Source organism: Octopus bimaculoides, chromosome 4 (assembly GCF_001194135.2).
Source record: "Octopus bimaculoides isolate UCB-OBI-ISO-001 chromosome 4, ASM119413v2, whole genome shotgun sequence".
NCBI classification, from domain to species: domain Eukaryota; kingdom Metazoa; phylum Mollusca; class Cephalopoda; order Octopoda; family Octopodidae; genus Octopus; species Octopus bimaculoides.
Genome location: NC_068984.1, coordinates 126789643 through 126805003, shown reverse-complemented (window position 1 = coordinate 126805003; position 15361 = coordinate 126789643). Strand labels below are relative to the sequence as shown.

Genomic DNA, 15361 nt, shown 5'->3' with positions numbered 1-15361 from the left:
ATATATATATATATATATATAGCAATAAGAAAATGAAGGGGAGAAGGTGGTATTCATCAACTTGCAGACATTGTATTGTGTCAATTTACTTGTTTATTTGTTTACTAAAAGGATAATAATAACAATATACAAACACATGTGACATATGTCATATCAGTAATTAAAAAATGACACATAGTGACAGAAAATGGGATAATGTCTTACAGCTGTTTCAGTCAAGGGTGAGATGCCTCATTCTATCTTTATCTTTAAAGAAGCCCATAATACATGTATTTGTGTGTGTCTGTGTCCGTGTGTGACTGTCTCTTTGCCTTAATGTTGTGTGACAGATATTAGTGAGTATGACTATCATGTAAACAATGTTCTTTTGTTTCCAATCTTCCATGGAAACATGTCTTGTCATGGTTGAATATTACCTTACTTAGAAACAGGTGAGGATTAGCAACAGGAAGGGCATATGGCCATATAAGATCTACCTTGACAAATTCCTTTTGACCCATGTGAGCATGGAAAAGTGGAGAACAGAACAATATTTACAGATTTTCTATAGAATTTAGAGCCAGCAATTAATAAAATAATAATGATGATGATTGTGGTGGTGGTAGTGGTGGTGGTGGTGGTGGTATCTCTTCTGCCACTCATGTAATAATACTACCTCTTCTTAACTAGTAAGCTATATACAAACACTCTCCAAGCAATGCACCGACTTAGCTTCTTGCTGTCTTTACATTGTCTCGTCCATCTCTCAAAACCCTGTATTCAACACTTCACTCATTTCTCCTGCTTTAAGATTGCAACTTTCTGGAACTCTCTCTCTCTCTCTGTCACACTCTCTCTCTCTCGCTGTTCCTCTCTCTCACTCACTCACTCTCTTCACATATCCTCTGTTTGCAGGCTTCAACCTGCAAAAGTTCAAGCTGAACATCTTCTATATTGACCCCCACCAGTCTGAAAAGGCCTTCCATGCTATTGATATAGGCAACATGTGTGGAGTTACACATATAGATAACAAATGAGGTAGATGAGCCATTGGGAGGACATCTACATGGTCACTGAAGCTGCTAGAAATAGCAACTAGATCATCCACAACTCACACTTTATCATCATAAAACTGGATACAGTTTGTCAAAATGATAGAATAGTTATGGTAGCAAAGCTTCTGACCACGGGTCAGCTCATTCGGGCAAACCTGGAGCAACAGAGCAACAAGTGGGAAACAATGTAGGATGAGGTGTGGAAGATAACATATAAGAGTAACATGTCAAAGTAGCATATAGGGGCAATGTTGGGGTAATATGTAGAATACAATGCAGCAATTTGGATATCTGGGTATCACATTGTAAAGGCAGGGGGAAGGGCTGTTTGTGACCCCACCCCATCTTGATACACTGAGGTGAGTCAATATTCTGTATGAGGCTTGCAGTAACATAAATATTCAGTAGCAAACAACAATAAAAAGTGACAGGATAAAAATAAAAATTACCTCAACACCATCTTCACCTGTGTAGCCACACCTGGTGACTCGGCAATTAGGGATGTCAAATACTGAGGTCAAGATACTTCGCATGAATGGCAGATCTGCAAGCTCAAAAGTCAAACCTGGCTGTAACACCTTTGCAGCTGAAGGACCTATAGATGGAATAGAAATATATAAAACAAACAGGTCAGAAGCATCTACAAATATTGAAAATGGCATGACACACACTCAAAAGAAAAATTTAGAAATTTGATTTAATAATATGTTTGGAGAGGAAGGCCCTGAAACGGCATGCATTCTCCCCTGATGATCCTATAAACTTGCTAGCACCCAGTATGTGGAGCTTTCAACTGGTAGCACTTGTATCTGTAAGTTGTTTGCAAAAAAATCACATGTTACAATAAATATTATTGGTAATATGCCATCCTTGAGAAGACCCATCAAGCCAAGTGAAATTGAAGTCATGGCTGATGCTGGTGTTACGTAACTGGTCACCATGCCAGTGGCATGTAAAAAGCACTCTTCAAACAATGAGCCTCACAGAGGCAATGATAAATGACTGAGACGTTTGGTGATATGCCATGCTTGAGAAGACCCGTCAAGTCAAGTGAAACCGTAGTCATGGCCAACGCTGGTGTCACATAACTAGCATCCATTACACTCTTGGAGTGGTTAACATTAGGAAGGGCATCCAGCCATAGAAACCATGCCAAATCATATTGGAACCTGGTGTAGCCCTACAGCTTACTAGTTTCAGTCAAACCGTCTAACCCATACTAGCATGGAAAGCAGACACTAAATGATGATGATGGTGATACCCCAGTGTTCGGGTAGAATCAGTAAAATTATGAGCAATAAAAGCTTACAAACTGCATAAAAAATATTAGATTTACCCAATGAGTTCCTTCATACTTTTGTATAGGAACAGGTGAAATCAGTTTGAAAGATTGTTGCTTGTATCAATAACAAAGAGCTTCTCTGTGCCAAAAAGCATATATTAACATAAGATGCAAAGGGATTAGTACAAAAGGCTCATATACCAAGGTGGACTTAACTTACCTTGTACAGCAATCAATGAGTCAGTAAGTCGTTCAAGGGTGACATCAAGACCTTTGCTATGGAACTCAGCACATTTTTTCTGAAATTGAATAAAATTTTGTGTAATTTGATGGTAATGGTGGTAGTGGTGATGTTAATGTTGTTGCTGGTATTGCTATGGTTGATGTGGAATGAGCTCCAAGTCACTCCTAAAAGAGCTATCCTAAGATCAAAAGCATTCTAGCCATAACTGTCTATTTTTTTTTCAGATATCATCATCATCATTGTTTAACGTCTGCTTTCCATGCTAGCATGGGTTGGACAATTTGACTGAGGACTGGTGAACCAGATGGCTACACCGGGCTCCAATCTGATTTGGCAGAGTTTCTACAGCTGGATGCCCTTCCTAACGCCAACCACTCAGAGAGTGTAGTGGGTGCTTTTACATGCCACCGGCACGAAGGCCAGTCAGGCGGTACTGGCAATGGCCACGCTCAAAATGGTGTATTTTACATGCCACCTGCACAGGAGCCAGTCGAGCATCGCTGGTAACGATCTTGCTCGAATGTCTTTACATGTGCCACCGGCACAAGTGCCAGGAGGCGATGTTGGTAACGATCATGCTCAAATGGCGCTATTGACATGCCACCAGCACGGAAGCCAGACAGCTGGTGCTCTGGCAATGATCACGCTCAGACGGTGGTATTTAATACTACATTATCCAATGAAGTTTTTAAAACTGAAGGGTAATGATTTAGGGGAAATCTAACTGCTTTTTTCTAGCAAATCAAATGACCATGTAGAGCAGTGATTCTCAACCATCTTGTACATATAGACCCATTTCATTCCTATTTCATTCAGATGGACTCTCATAGCCATTCAATGTTTAAAAAAATTCCATTATAATTAAATATTATTAGGAATTGTATTAAAAAAAATTGTTTAACTATTTTGTGTATTATAGAACTATAGTCAATTTATTGCACATAAATTTTATTGACAAAATCTTATAGGGACCCCAGTTGAGAACAAGTAATATAGAGTCTTCCCCATTGGTATGGATATTGCTATTGTTGTCGCTAATAGAGTTACTGTTGTCTTTGTTGCTGCTGTTGTCTATCCCCAAATCAGCCCTGATCAAGCAAACCTATAACCAAAGACATTTCAGTTATGACCAACCTGTCATTTGTATACCTAGGGCATCACTGTTCAATATGTACTACTTTCAAGGTGGTAGGAGTGTGATTTGTGGGAGATTTCACTGCTATTTTTAACAGATCAGGCAACTATCCAGAGTTTGTCTTGTTGGCTCACTACTGTAGTTATTGTCGGTGGTGGTGAGCTGGTGGTGAGCTGGTGATGTTGTGGTGATGGTATAGCAATGGTTATCATAATACTTTTCTAGTGATACTTTTATATTTGCTGGCTTACCTCCTCTATGTTAACAAAGCATCACTTTAAACAAACAAGGGTGTCTTGTATATGGTTGCTCAACCTGCTAGAAATAATAGCCAAATCTCCTTCAAATCACACTCTACAGTCTAAAGTGAAGAAAGAACATGTTAATCACATCCTACACAATTTTAAAAAGGTGGTCATAGCTGGAGTGCCTTTAATTATCTCACTGGCACTCCATTGGTTACTACCATCAGTGTTCAAGTTAATCCATTCAATGGAACAACCTGCTTGTGAAGATTAAGTGCAAGTGGCTGAGAATTCCAGTGACATGCATATTCTTAATGTAGTTCTCAAGAAGATTCAGTGTGACACAGAATGTGACGAGGCTGGCTCTTTGTATTACAGATACAACTCATTTTTGCCAGCTGAGTGGACTGAAGCAATGTAACATAAAGTAACTTGCTCAAGGACACGATGCAGCACCAGCAATTGAATTCAAGACCTCGCAATCATTAGCCGGATATCCTAACCATTAGCTTGTTGTTGTTGGCACTCCTTCACTTACGACATCGAGGGTTCCAGTTGATCCGATCAACGGAACAGCCTGCTCGTGAAATTAACATGCAAGTGGCTGAGCACTCCACAGACATGTGTACCCTTAACGTAGTTCTCGGGAATATTCAGCGTGACACAGTGTGACAAGGCTGGCCCTTTGAAACACAGGCACAACAGTAACAGGAAGTAAGAGTGAGAGAAAGTTGTGGTGAAAGAGTACAGCAGGGTTCGCCACCATCCCCTGCCAGAGCCTCATGGAGCTTTAGGTGTTTTCGCTCAATAAACACTCACAACGCCCGGTCTGGGAATCCAAACCGCGATCCTATGACCACAAGTCCACTGCTCTAACCACTGGGCCATTGCGCCTCCACTAATGATTAGCACATAGTCCTTTAATCATAGATCTACTTAATTAGGGTTGGCCTAGAGTTAAACAAGATCAAAATCTTACCTCCATGTTAGCAAAATCTTTATGATCACATGCAGCATTTGACACAACATAAAGATATCCTTCGCTGGTGTTTGTGACAATCAAATCATCGTTAATTCCTCCTTTCTCATTAGTAAACACTGTTAAGCAACCAACTCCAGGTTTCAAGATCTTCACATTAGCAAGGGTGAGGCTTTCCATGAATGCCACACGATCTTTACCATGGATTTTGGTCTGCATCATATGGGAAACATCAAATATACCAACATGGTTTCGTACATGATGGTGAGAGTCCCGAATACCATCTTTATATTGAACAGGCATTGACCAGCCACCAAATGGTACCATCCTGCCACCCTTCTCGACATGGTAGTCATAAAGATAAGTCTTTCGCAGATTCTGGAAACGATAAAATAACAAGAAACAAAATCGTTGAAATGAGATTAAAAATATATTTTCATGTGCAGGCATGGCTGTGTGATAAGATGTTTGCTTTCCAGCCACATGATTCCTGGTTCAGTCCCACTGCATGGCACCTTAGATAAATGTCTTTCTACTACAACCATGAGCAGACCAAAGCCTTATAGGTTGGATTTGAGACGGAAACTGAAAGAAGCTTGTTATGCTTGTGTGTGTGTGTGTGCATGTGTGTCGGTGTGTGCAAATGAGTTATTGTGTGTCTGTGTGCATGCTTATGTGTGTGCACGCATATCTATGAGTGTATGTGTGTACGCATGTGTGTGTGTGTGTGCCCTTGTGTTTGTAAGACAAAATGGTGGATGACAGAGTCAACAGACTGTTGAAAACATGCCTTGTAGCGTTTGTTTTGGTTCTTTATATTCTGAGTTCAAATCCTACAGAGGTCCACTTCACTTTTTATTTCTTTGGGCCAATAAAATAAAGTACTAGTCAAGTACTGGAGTCAATGGTATTGACTAAATCCTACACAAAGAAGAATATTATTTTCTGACCCCAAATATTTGGACAGAAAATATATTATTACATTAAGTGCATGTGTGGTTAAGATGTTTGCTTCTGAACCACATTGTTTTAGGTTCAATTCCATTATGCAACACTATTTTATTTCTTCCACTATAGCCCCCAACTTGGTTTCTTGCGATAAAAACATCTAAAGCAAAATTCTTTCATGGACCCATAGAATACTGCTGTGGACCCAATGTACTATTTTGCTTGTGTGGACCCCAAAACTACGAGGTGGTATCAGAAAGTTCCCGGACTACTTCTGTAGCACACCAACAGATGGTAGCATATGGTTGTGTGTGCAGTGAGAGCTAGCAGTGACCTTTATGAGGCAGTGTGCTGAGTGACATTGCTGTGCTTACTTTGCAAGTTGTGAAACTTGTGTTTTTGTGATTGCATGTATGCTGTAGTCTGTGATTTTGTTATGGACAGGAACAAAAAGCCATTGTGATATTTTGAGTTAAACTTGGAAAGTCTGCTACAAAGACATTCAGCATGCTTTGGCAAGCTAACAGCAACAAGGCAATGTGTCATATGCAATGTTTCCAGTGGTGCAGGCACTTCAAAAGTGGAACAACATCCCTAGGAAATGATAAGCAATCTGGCAGACCTTCCACAAGTGTCATCCCCAGAAATGTGGTATTGAGAATTTGGTCCCCAGGGCCAGCCCATCAATAAAGAATACTACTGTGACATTTTGAAGCATTTGAGGGAGGACATTTGGCAAAAGCAACCAGATCTGTGGTGCGCAAAGAATTGGATTCTTCACAACAACAATGTACCCTGTCACTGAGCTTTCCTCATTCATGAGTTTCATCATCATCATCATCATCGTTTAACGTCCGCATTCCATGCTAGCATGGGTTGGACGATTTGACTGAGGACTGGTGGACCAGGAGGCGACACCAGGCTCCAATCTGATTTGGCAGAGTTTCTACAGCTGGATACCCTTCCTAACACCAACCACTCCGAGAGTGTAGTAGGTGCTTTTACGTGCCACCAGCACGAGGGCCAGTCAGGCGGTACTGGTGATGGCCACGCTCGAAATGGTGTGTTTTACGTGCCACCTGCACAGGAGCCAGTCCATCGGCACTATCAACAATCTCGCTCGAATGTCTTTTTACATGCCACTCACCAAAAACATAGTATTGCTTCCATTCCACTTTATTCACCAGATTTAGCACCTGTGAACTTCCATTTCTTCTCCAAGATGAAAACGCAGCTCAAAAGGTTGCTTTTATTAACACAGTCGTCGAGATCCAGAGCAAATCGCAGAAGGTCCTCAACTCATGGAAAACAACTTCCAGGCCGGATTCCAAAAGTGGTAAGAACTCCAAAACCAGTGTATTGCAGTACAGGGTGACTATTTTGAGGGAGACGATGTTATAAAACTCAGATAAATAAGTTCTTTTTTATTAAACATAACAAGACCAGGGACTTTTCGATACCACCTCGTATTATATGGGACCCAGTTGAGAATCACTGGTACAGAGTCCACTTCACTAACTCCTCTCTGAGGAGAATGATGGTAATGCTAGTTAACAAACCTACCTCTTGGTGTCAAATACTATAAAGAAGACCTAGATAGGCAACTGTCTACTTCTCAAGGAGAATTTTAAATTGTTTTATGCTAAAACTGATAAGATAAAGAAAAGTTAATGGAGGTAGATCTTATCTTTCCTTTTATATTTTCACTCCATACTTGTCATTCTTTAACCTATTTTAGCAACATTTAATACTTTTCAATCCACAACACACCAAATTAGATGTTAAAAGTGTTACAGTACACCATCAGCATTTTAAAAGTCTTTCCTAACCATGTGGTTTCAGTTTCAATCCCACTGCATGGCATCTTGGGCGAGTGTCTTCTACTATAGCTCTGGACCTACCAAAGCCTTGAGAGTGGATTTGATGAATGGAACTTGAAAGAAGCCTTTAATGGGTGTGTGTGTGTGTGTGTGTGTGTGTGTGTGTTCTTGTCTTGACATCTTTTAATGGTTGTTTCTAATCTCCTGTGAATGACAAGGAAATATTAGTTTGCTTAGAAACAGGTGAAGGTTGGTGGCAGAAAGAGCTTCATTTCACATTGCTCCAGTCCACTTAGCTGGCAAAAAGGATGGTGTCCTGTCCAGGTGGGGGATATATATGCCATGAAACCAAGAAGATAAGTTTACCTTTTTATGGGGGTCTATCCAAGTAAGATAGGAATCAAAGGGGTCTATAAGCAAAAACAGTTGAGAACCACTGATATAGACTGTGAATAAGAAAGGAAGAAAAGGGTAATTTCCTAAAGGATAGGTAACTTCTTAAGAGTGTGAGGAGAGTGACAGGTGGTTAGAGATTGAATTAAAGGTGGATGATGTTGGCACTCTGTCGCTTACGATGACGAGGGTTCCAGTTGATCCGATCAACGGAACAGCAAGTGGCCAAGCACTCTACAGACACTTAACGTAGTTCTCGGGGATATTCAGCGTGACACAGTGTGACAAGGCTGGCCCCTTTGAAACACAGGTACAACAGAAACAGGAAGAAAGGGTGAGAGAAAGTTGTGGTGAAAGAGTACAGCAGGGTTCGCCACCATCCCCTGCCGGAGCCTCGTGGAGCTTTTAGGTGTTTTCGCTCAATAAACACTCACAACGCCCGGTCTGGGAATCGAAACCACGATCCTATGACCACGAGTCCACTGCCCTAACCACTGGGCTATTGCACCTCCACAGAGATGGATGTAGTGAGTGATGAAAAAAAGGTAAAGGAGTGTTTGATGGTAAATATCAGTATGTAAGGGAGGAGGTGAGAGGGATAGAAGTGGCTCAAGGAGAAGGTGACAAGCAGCAATACAGGAGGTGTTTCTTCAAAGCATGGCAGATACCGGTGTCACACAACTGACACCCGTGCCAGTGGCACATAAAAGTAGCCATTACACTCTCGGAGTGGTTGGTGTTAGGAAAGGCATTCAGCCGTAGGAACCATGCCAAATCAGACTAGAATCTGTACAGCCCTGGTCAAACCATCCAACCCATGCCAGCATGGACAACAGCTGTTAAATGATGATGATGATGATAACGACGACGATGATGATGATATTTGGTGTAGGTGAATGTCTATTTTGTATATTTCTGAATTTGACCTCTATATATGAAGGCTGTTTCCTGTTGTTGTTCCACCTAAGGTCAACTTCCTTAGATTCAGTATCTAATAGTGCGGACTAGAAAGAATACTTAATGTAGTCGGCCGAAATATTTTAGGCTATCAAAATTATAAGATTGTTAAATAATTATTTTATTATAGACGAGCATTAGGATTATCTAAGTCAGGTAAAAAGGAAAAAAAAAAGTAGGGGAGGCAACCCCTGGAAATTTTAATTAATTAAAATTAACGGTGATTATGGAGTTAACATCAGTTTCACTATCATGATATATGCATTTCTTTTTATGAGAACCTGAATATTATTCTTTTTTGTTTTACTTTTATCAAATGCAATAACCCCTCGCCATATTGCTGTTTATTATTTAAGCTTACGTCGATTCCTCCGTGGTGTTGTTTTACATTTATAATAAAATAAATATATACAAATTATAAAAATAATTTTTTAAATATACAGTACAGTATCGAGTTGGTTTTTGGAACGTAACACCTGCGATAGTCGAGTGATTACTGTAGCTCATTTGTTCGCATTCACTTTTTGATTATTTTATGAGACTCCATCATAATCTAAAATAATGATGCTGTTGAGAGTTGTTTCAAATTTTGTATCATATTTCGGCGAAGCAAAGAATACGCGTACCCGGTGGTTAGGGTTTAGGGTTAGAGTTAGGTTTGAGGTTTAAGGTTAGGGTTTTTGTTACGCCGAAAACGGGTGGTGTGCGTATTCTTTACCTTCACCTTATATTTCTTAGTTTCTCATGAATTCTTGTTTTTTTTTTGTTTAGTTAGTGCATTTTTTGTTTGTTTTTTTCGATATAATAGAAGTTTTTGGAATTGGTTGAACTCAAAGATGGACGAATATTACGTTTACAATTGATCTCTTTATTATTTCCGATTTATCAAAATTTTTTTACTTTTGTTCATTTTTTTCTTGATTTTGTTTATAAACAACAATGAGCATCTTAATTGCAGCCCCTGCCACAACCACCAAAAAAAAAAACAGCCCTCTTGTGACAAAAAGTGAAAGCAAATAAACAAGGCCGTTTATGAAGAGTAACAAAAAAAATGATGGCTCTGATAGTAGGTTTATATCATGAAACTACAACAAAATTGCTTTACTGTGAAACTGAAGTTGTTACGTCGAGGATCGCTTATTAAATATTGAATGCAGTGGGTAGCGAGCTTAATCTTCAGCAGTCGGTGACAACTCCAGACATGTTTCAACACTATGAAGCCTCATCAGTAAATGCTATTGCAGATATAACTTGAATTGAAAATTATAATTTTTGTGGACAAAACAGCGACGTTAGAAGTTAGAGAGAATGACTAGGAGAAATTTCCAGGGACTCTAGTAACATGCTAACTTAATATTAAAGTCTGCAAGCATTATTTACGTAGTATACCATGAATTGAAATGCCAGCCCTCATGAAAAAAGAAAAGATATTTTTTTCCTTTATTTTTCAGTATTCTTACATTTCAAACAACGGAAGATACGATTATGAAGGGGAAAAAAACTTTTTCCAAATATTTAAATTTTTTACATTTAGCTTCTTATTTCCGTACCCTTTCCCATGAGATATAGGAATTCGAATGTTAGTTTTAAAATTGACACCCAACTGATGAGAACAATCAAAATCTAAATGATTAATTCTAGTCAAAAATAAAAGGGAGACAACCTCTGAAATTCTGATTAAAATTCATTAGATTTAGAAAGCAGTAGGGTCATATTAGTATCTAAGACTACTTTATAGAATGTGTCTTCTTTTTAAGATGGCAGGGTGTGATTTAAAAGATATTTCAGTATTTTTTCTTTGTCTTTTTTTCAGCTCAAGTTAACTAGTAGAGTCATTGCTCGAATAGTAAAGATAGTATATAGAGTGGTGTACTACGGATATACTAGTTGTGACCATTTCATCTGTTCTTCTTTTAAAGATGGTAATGTATTAGCTTAAGGAAGATTGGTTACTATTTCTAACATGTCGAGCGACAGCGTAGACACGCCATTGTAACTTAGTCTAACGTAGTGTTGTTGAATCCCAAATCGACCCCGATGAAACAAAGTATTTCATCTGTGCCTTTCCGGATTTTTTAATTTTTATTTATTTTTTTTTTTTTGCCGGCAATGTATTCTGAACTACATCATCCGTCGTGTTCCTTCTTGTTTTTAAATTGATAAAGCGTGATTTGAGTGAAATCTGGCTGCTATTTCTAACAGATTGCATGATCGTACAAGAGTTCCTCTTATACTCCGAGCACGTGGTATTGTTTCAGTAATGTTATCCTATAATGGGGTGGAGGTCAGAGAATACATTATATAAGAGAAGAGAGAGAGAGGCAACGAACGACGCAGAAAAATATGGAACGAGAAAGTCAAAGATGTACGAAAAGAGAAGAAAGATGAAATAAACACAAATAGATGAGATATGACTAGTTGCGAGTATCTGTTGTGTGTATGTTTATGAGTGCATGCATTCGTGCTGGTGCAAACAGATAAAGAACATCAAACATGAGTAAATGCGAAAGAAAGACGTATTTATAAATATTAGGGCGAAAGAATACGCACACCCGGTGTTTAGAGTTAGTGTTAGGATTACGGGTTTTGTTACGCCGAAAACGGGTGGTGTACGTATTCTTTACCTCCGCCTATATTTATGTAGTCGATGTTGTGTGTACGCGCATCTGTATGTACACACATACAGATGCGTGTACATCTGTATCTGCTTATGTTCTGATATGAGAGCGGTGATTGTGTATATATATATATATATATATATATATATATATATATATACGCATACATTCATGAATGTAAGTAAAATATGAGCGTGCATATATACCATGAGGCACAATAATATTTTCTTTTTTTATCGTAATAAAACAAGTTAAAACTTTTCGCTTTACCTCGGTGCTGGAATACAATCTTTTGTTACAGTTGAGCAACAGTTCAGATCTGGTACCCAGTCGGGTGCTTAATGATATCCCACTAAAAATGATGTGCGACAAAGTCATGTTCATGTTATTGAAGTTGTGAACGATAGGGGCGAATAACAAATGTCAAGACTCAGCAAATACACAAAATTAATCTTATCTGAACCGTGACATTGACCCAGCTTGTTTGTTGTTACTGATTCAAAGAATTATTTCATCTACTCCCTGTCATTTCTTCTCTCTCTCTCTCTCACACACATTTTCTTTTAATTTTATCAGATCTTTCTCGTCTCCTCCCCCTTCCTTCCAGCTCATATATCTTGCAGTATACCCACATACATACATGTGCGTGTATATACTTATATATCTCCAAAGATAATTTTACAGTTGACCCGTTTAAAATGTATTTAACACTTTTATGTGTACTGCGTCCTTTCATTTTCAATCTTCTTTTGCAACTTTTCTACTTCGTTATCGACACGTACAATTTTTCTAACATGAATTGAATTAAAATAAATACAAGTTTTAGCTCATTCTTCGAACGGTGAACCTGGAAGCAGACAAAGCTACAAACTATAGCATGCAAACACTAGGTAAAAAGAAAGAAAAAACAAGTAAAAAAAAATTGGAAAGTAAACGTCGAAAGCTGCTACGTCAGCAAAACAATTTTCACCATTCACGATTTCTAGTTTGACATTTTAAAATTTGTTTAAAGGAAAAATGACATTGATTGGTTAAAACGATAGTGAAGTTCTCTCTGGAAAGTTTTTTAAATGTTTGTTATTAATCTCTTCAACTCATATCCCCAGGCCAATGGGTTTTGGGGTCTGAAGAAACGTTGTAAAGCTAAGCATTTTATGTACGCGAAACCCAGGGTAACCTCATAGATTGGCCATATCTATCTATCTATCTATTTATCTATCTATCTATTTATCTATCTATCTATCTACCTACCTATCTACCTACCTACCTATCTATCCAAGGAGCCGTCCTCCGGAACAACTTTTGTAATCTCCCAAGGAGGTCTTTTAACCTAAAGAAAGATCATGAAGCTGAAGAACCGAGGAGTCATGTAGTAACATCAATAATTTTTTATTTGCATAAATAAAATTTATACGAACATTTGACTCGGGTTTTCTGGAGCCTTAATATCAGTGATCATCAGTGATTAATCCAATCTAAAACTTCATCCGATCATGTCAAGTCAAAACTACTCTGAATCTTTTCTATTACCTTTCTACTGGAATTCACAGGTTTTTGCAAATCTGGATTTTCATTCTTTTCTACAAATCGTTTCTCCACTTTCAATCTTCTTTTGCCACTTTTGTACTTTGTCATCGACATGTACAATTTTTCTAATGTGAATTGAATTAAAATAAATACAATTTTTAGCTCATTCTTGGAACAGTGAACCTGGAAGCACATATACCTCCCTACACAACTCCTTGTCAGTGGATTTGGTAAGTGGAAACTGAAAGAAGCCTGTATGTATGTATGTATATATTTATGTGTGTCTTTGTGCCTATGTTTGTCCCTCCCTTACCATCACTTGACAACCGATGTTGGTGTGTTTACATCCTGGAACTTGGTGGTTCAGCAAAAGAAACTAATAAAATAAGTACTAAGCTTACAAAGAATTAGTCCAGGAGTTGATTTCTTTGACTAAAATCCCTTTAAGGCAATGCTCCAACAGTCAAATGACTCTTATTCATCATAGTTCTCCAGGCCATGACAGATGAATTCAAAACTGGATGCCCATGGGAAATATTATATGCTGATGATTTTGCTCTTATTGCAAAATCTGAAGCAGAATTGGAGAAAAAGTTCTGGGTTTGGAAGCAAAACCTAGAATCAAAGGGCTTTAAAGTTAACTTAGCTAAGATTAAAGTTGTTATAAGTGAGAAAGGAGATAAGATTCTTATTCCAGCTGGTAAATGGCCCTGCTCAATATGTAGGAAAGGAGCGGGATGTAATTCTATTTGCTGCACCAAGTGTAAACTATAGATACATAAGAGAAGCAGTAGAATCATGGGTAGGTTATCAGATAAGGTCGCTTTCATGTGTGGCAGATGCGTAGGAATAATAAGTGCTAAGCATATGAGGGACTTAAACTCTCTCAAATGCCCAGGAGGCTCTCTTGTGCTATTTAGGTGACTAGTGGTGGGTATGTGCATGAGTAGGTGTGTGGATGATGGTATGGGTGCTGGGAAGTGGTCAGTGCTAGTGTGTGCAGTGTGGTGTGATATGCACGGTGTAGTGTGTTATGGTGTGGTGTGGTGGATGCTCTGAAAGTATTGTTTTTAGAATAAAAATAGGATACAGGAAGTTCAGAAAACTACTACCTCCAAAGATAGGCATACCCTTAAAATGTGACAAGGCTGGCCCTTTGAATTACAGGTACAACTCATTTTTACCAGCTGAGAGGACTGGAGCAATGTGAAATAAAGTGCCTTGCTCAAGGACACAATGCACCACCAGGAAATGAACTCGTGATGTAATGACTGTGAGCCTACCCACTAAGCTAAGCACCTTTACAGCAGTGAAATGTAACCATTACTATGACAATATAATAAAATGTATCATAAGCAATAAACAATATCACAGTATTATGACCCACGTATGTTACAGTATACAGTGTCACATGGTAGAACAGTCCTTTCTACAGCTCAGCCTTCAGACTGTGTAGAAACCTGTCCAATAGACTGTACCTGTAAATGAAAAAAAGTCCAGCTTTGTTACACTGTGTCACACTGATTCTACACAATCTCCATTTACCCAAATTCACTTAAAGGCTTGGATTGACCGAAGACCTTGGTAAAAGCACTTGCCCAAGATGCCATGCAAGTGGGACCAAACTCAATCCCATATGGTTGTGAAGTGAACTTCTTAACCACCCAGCTATACTTGCATCTACACACAACTACTGAACTACATGCTCTGTCTGTCTGTCTCTCTCTTTCTTTCTTTCTCTCTCTCTCTCTCTATATATATATATATAGAGAGAGAGACAGACAGACAGACACAGAGAGATAGATAGATATGATGAAGAATGACCCCACTTCAGTTATAAATGACCATAGGATTGCACCTAGAAAGTTTCTCTCTGAGGCACAAGTCCAGGCATGTTTGTTTATGCAAGACCAGCAGTCGCCCATGCATACCACCCTCCCCTCTTCATGTCACCAATGTTGTCCAAGGGAAGGGTAAAGGGTGATACAGCTTGGTTACCAGTGACATCACAACTCATTTCTACAGCTGAGTGAACTGGAGCAACATGAAATAGTGTCTTGCTCAAGAACACAACACACAACCTGGTCCAAGGATCAAACTCACTACCTCATCATTGTGAGCCCAATACTCTAACCACTGAGCCATGCACCTTCACTATATATATATATAAATATATATA

At 38.8% G+C, this 15361-nt stretch overlaps 1 protein-coding gene across 1 annotated transcript in view; it reads right to left on the bottom strand.

Moving 5' to 3' along the window:
- Nucleotides 1-12239, bottom strand: part of LOC106871168 (aminomethyltransferase, mitochondrial) — a 22144-nt gene extending 9905 nt beyond the window's left edge. The window contains exons 1-4 of the mRNA XM_014917495.2: nucleotides 11926-12239; nucleotides 4920-5297; nucleotides 2537-2615; nucleotides 1484-1629 (exon numbers count right to left, since the gene is read on the bottom strand). Of these exons, the coding sequence (XP_014772981.1) occupies nucleotides 1484-1629; nucleotides 2537-2615; nucleotides 4920-5297; nucleotides 11926-12039 (717 nt within the window). The 5' untranslated portion in view covers nucleotides 12040-12239. The remainder of the gene's footprint in view (nucleotides 1-1483; nucleotides 1630-2536; nucleotides 2616-4919; nucleotides 5298-11925) is intronic.
- Nucleotides 12240-15361: the final 3122 nt, after the last annotated feature.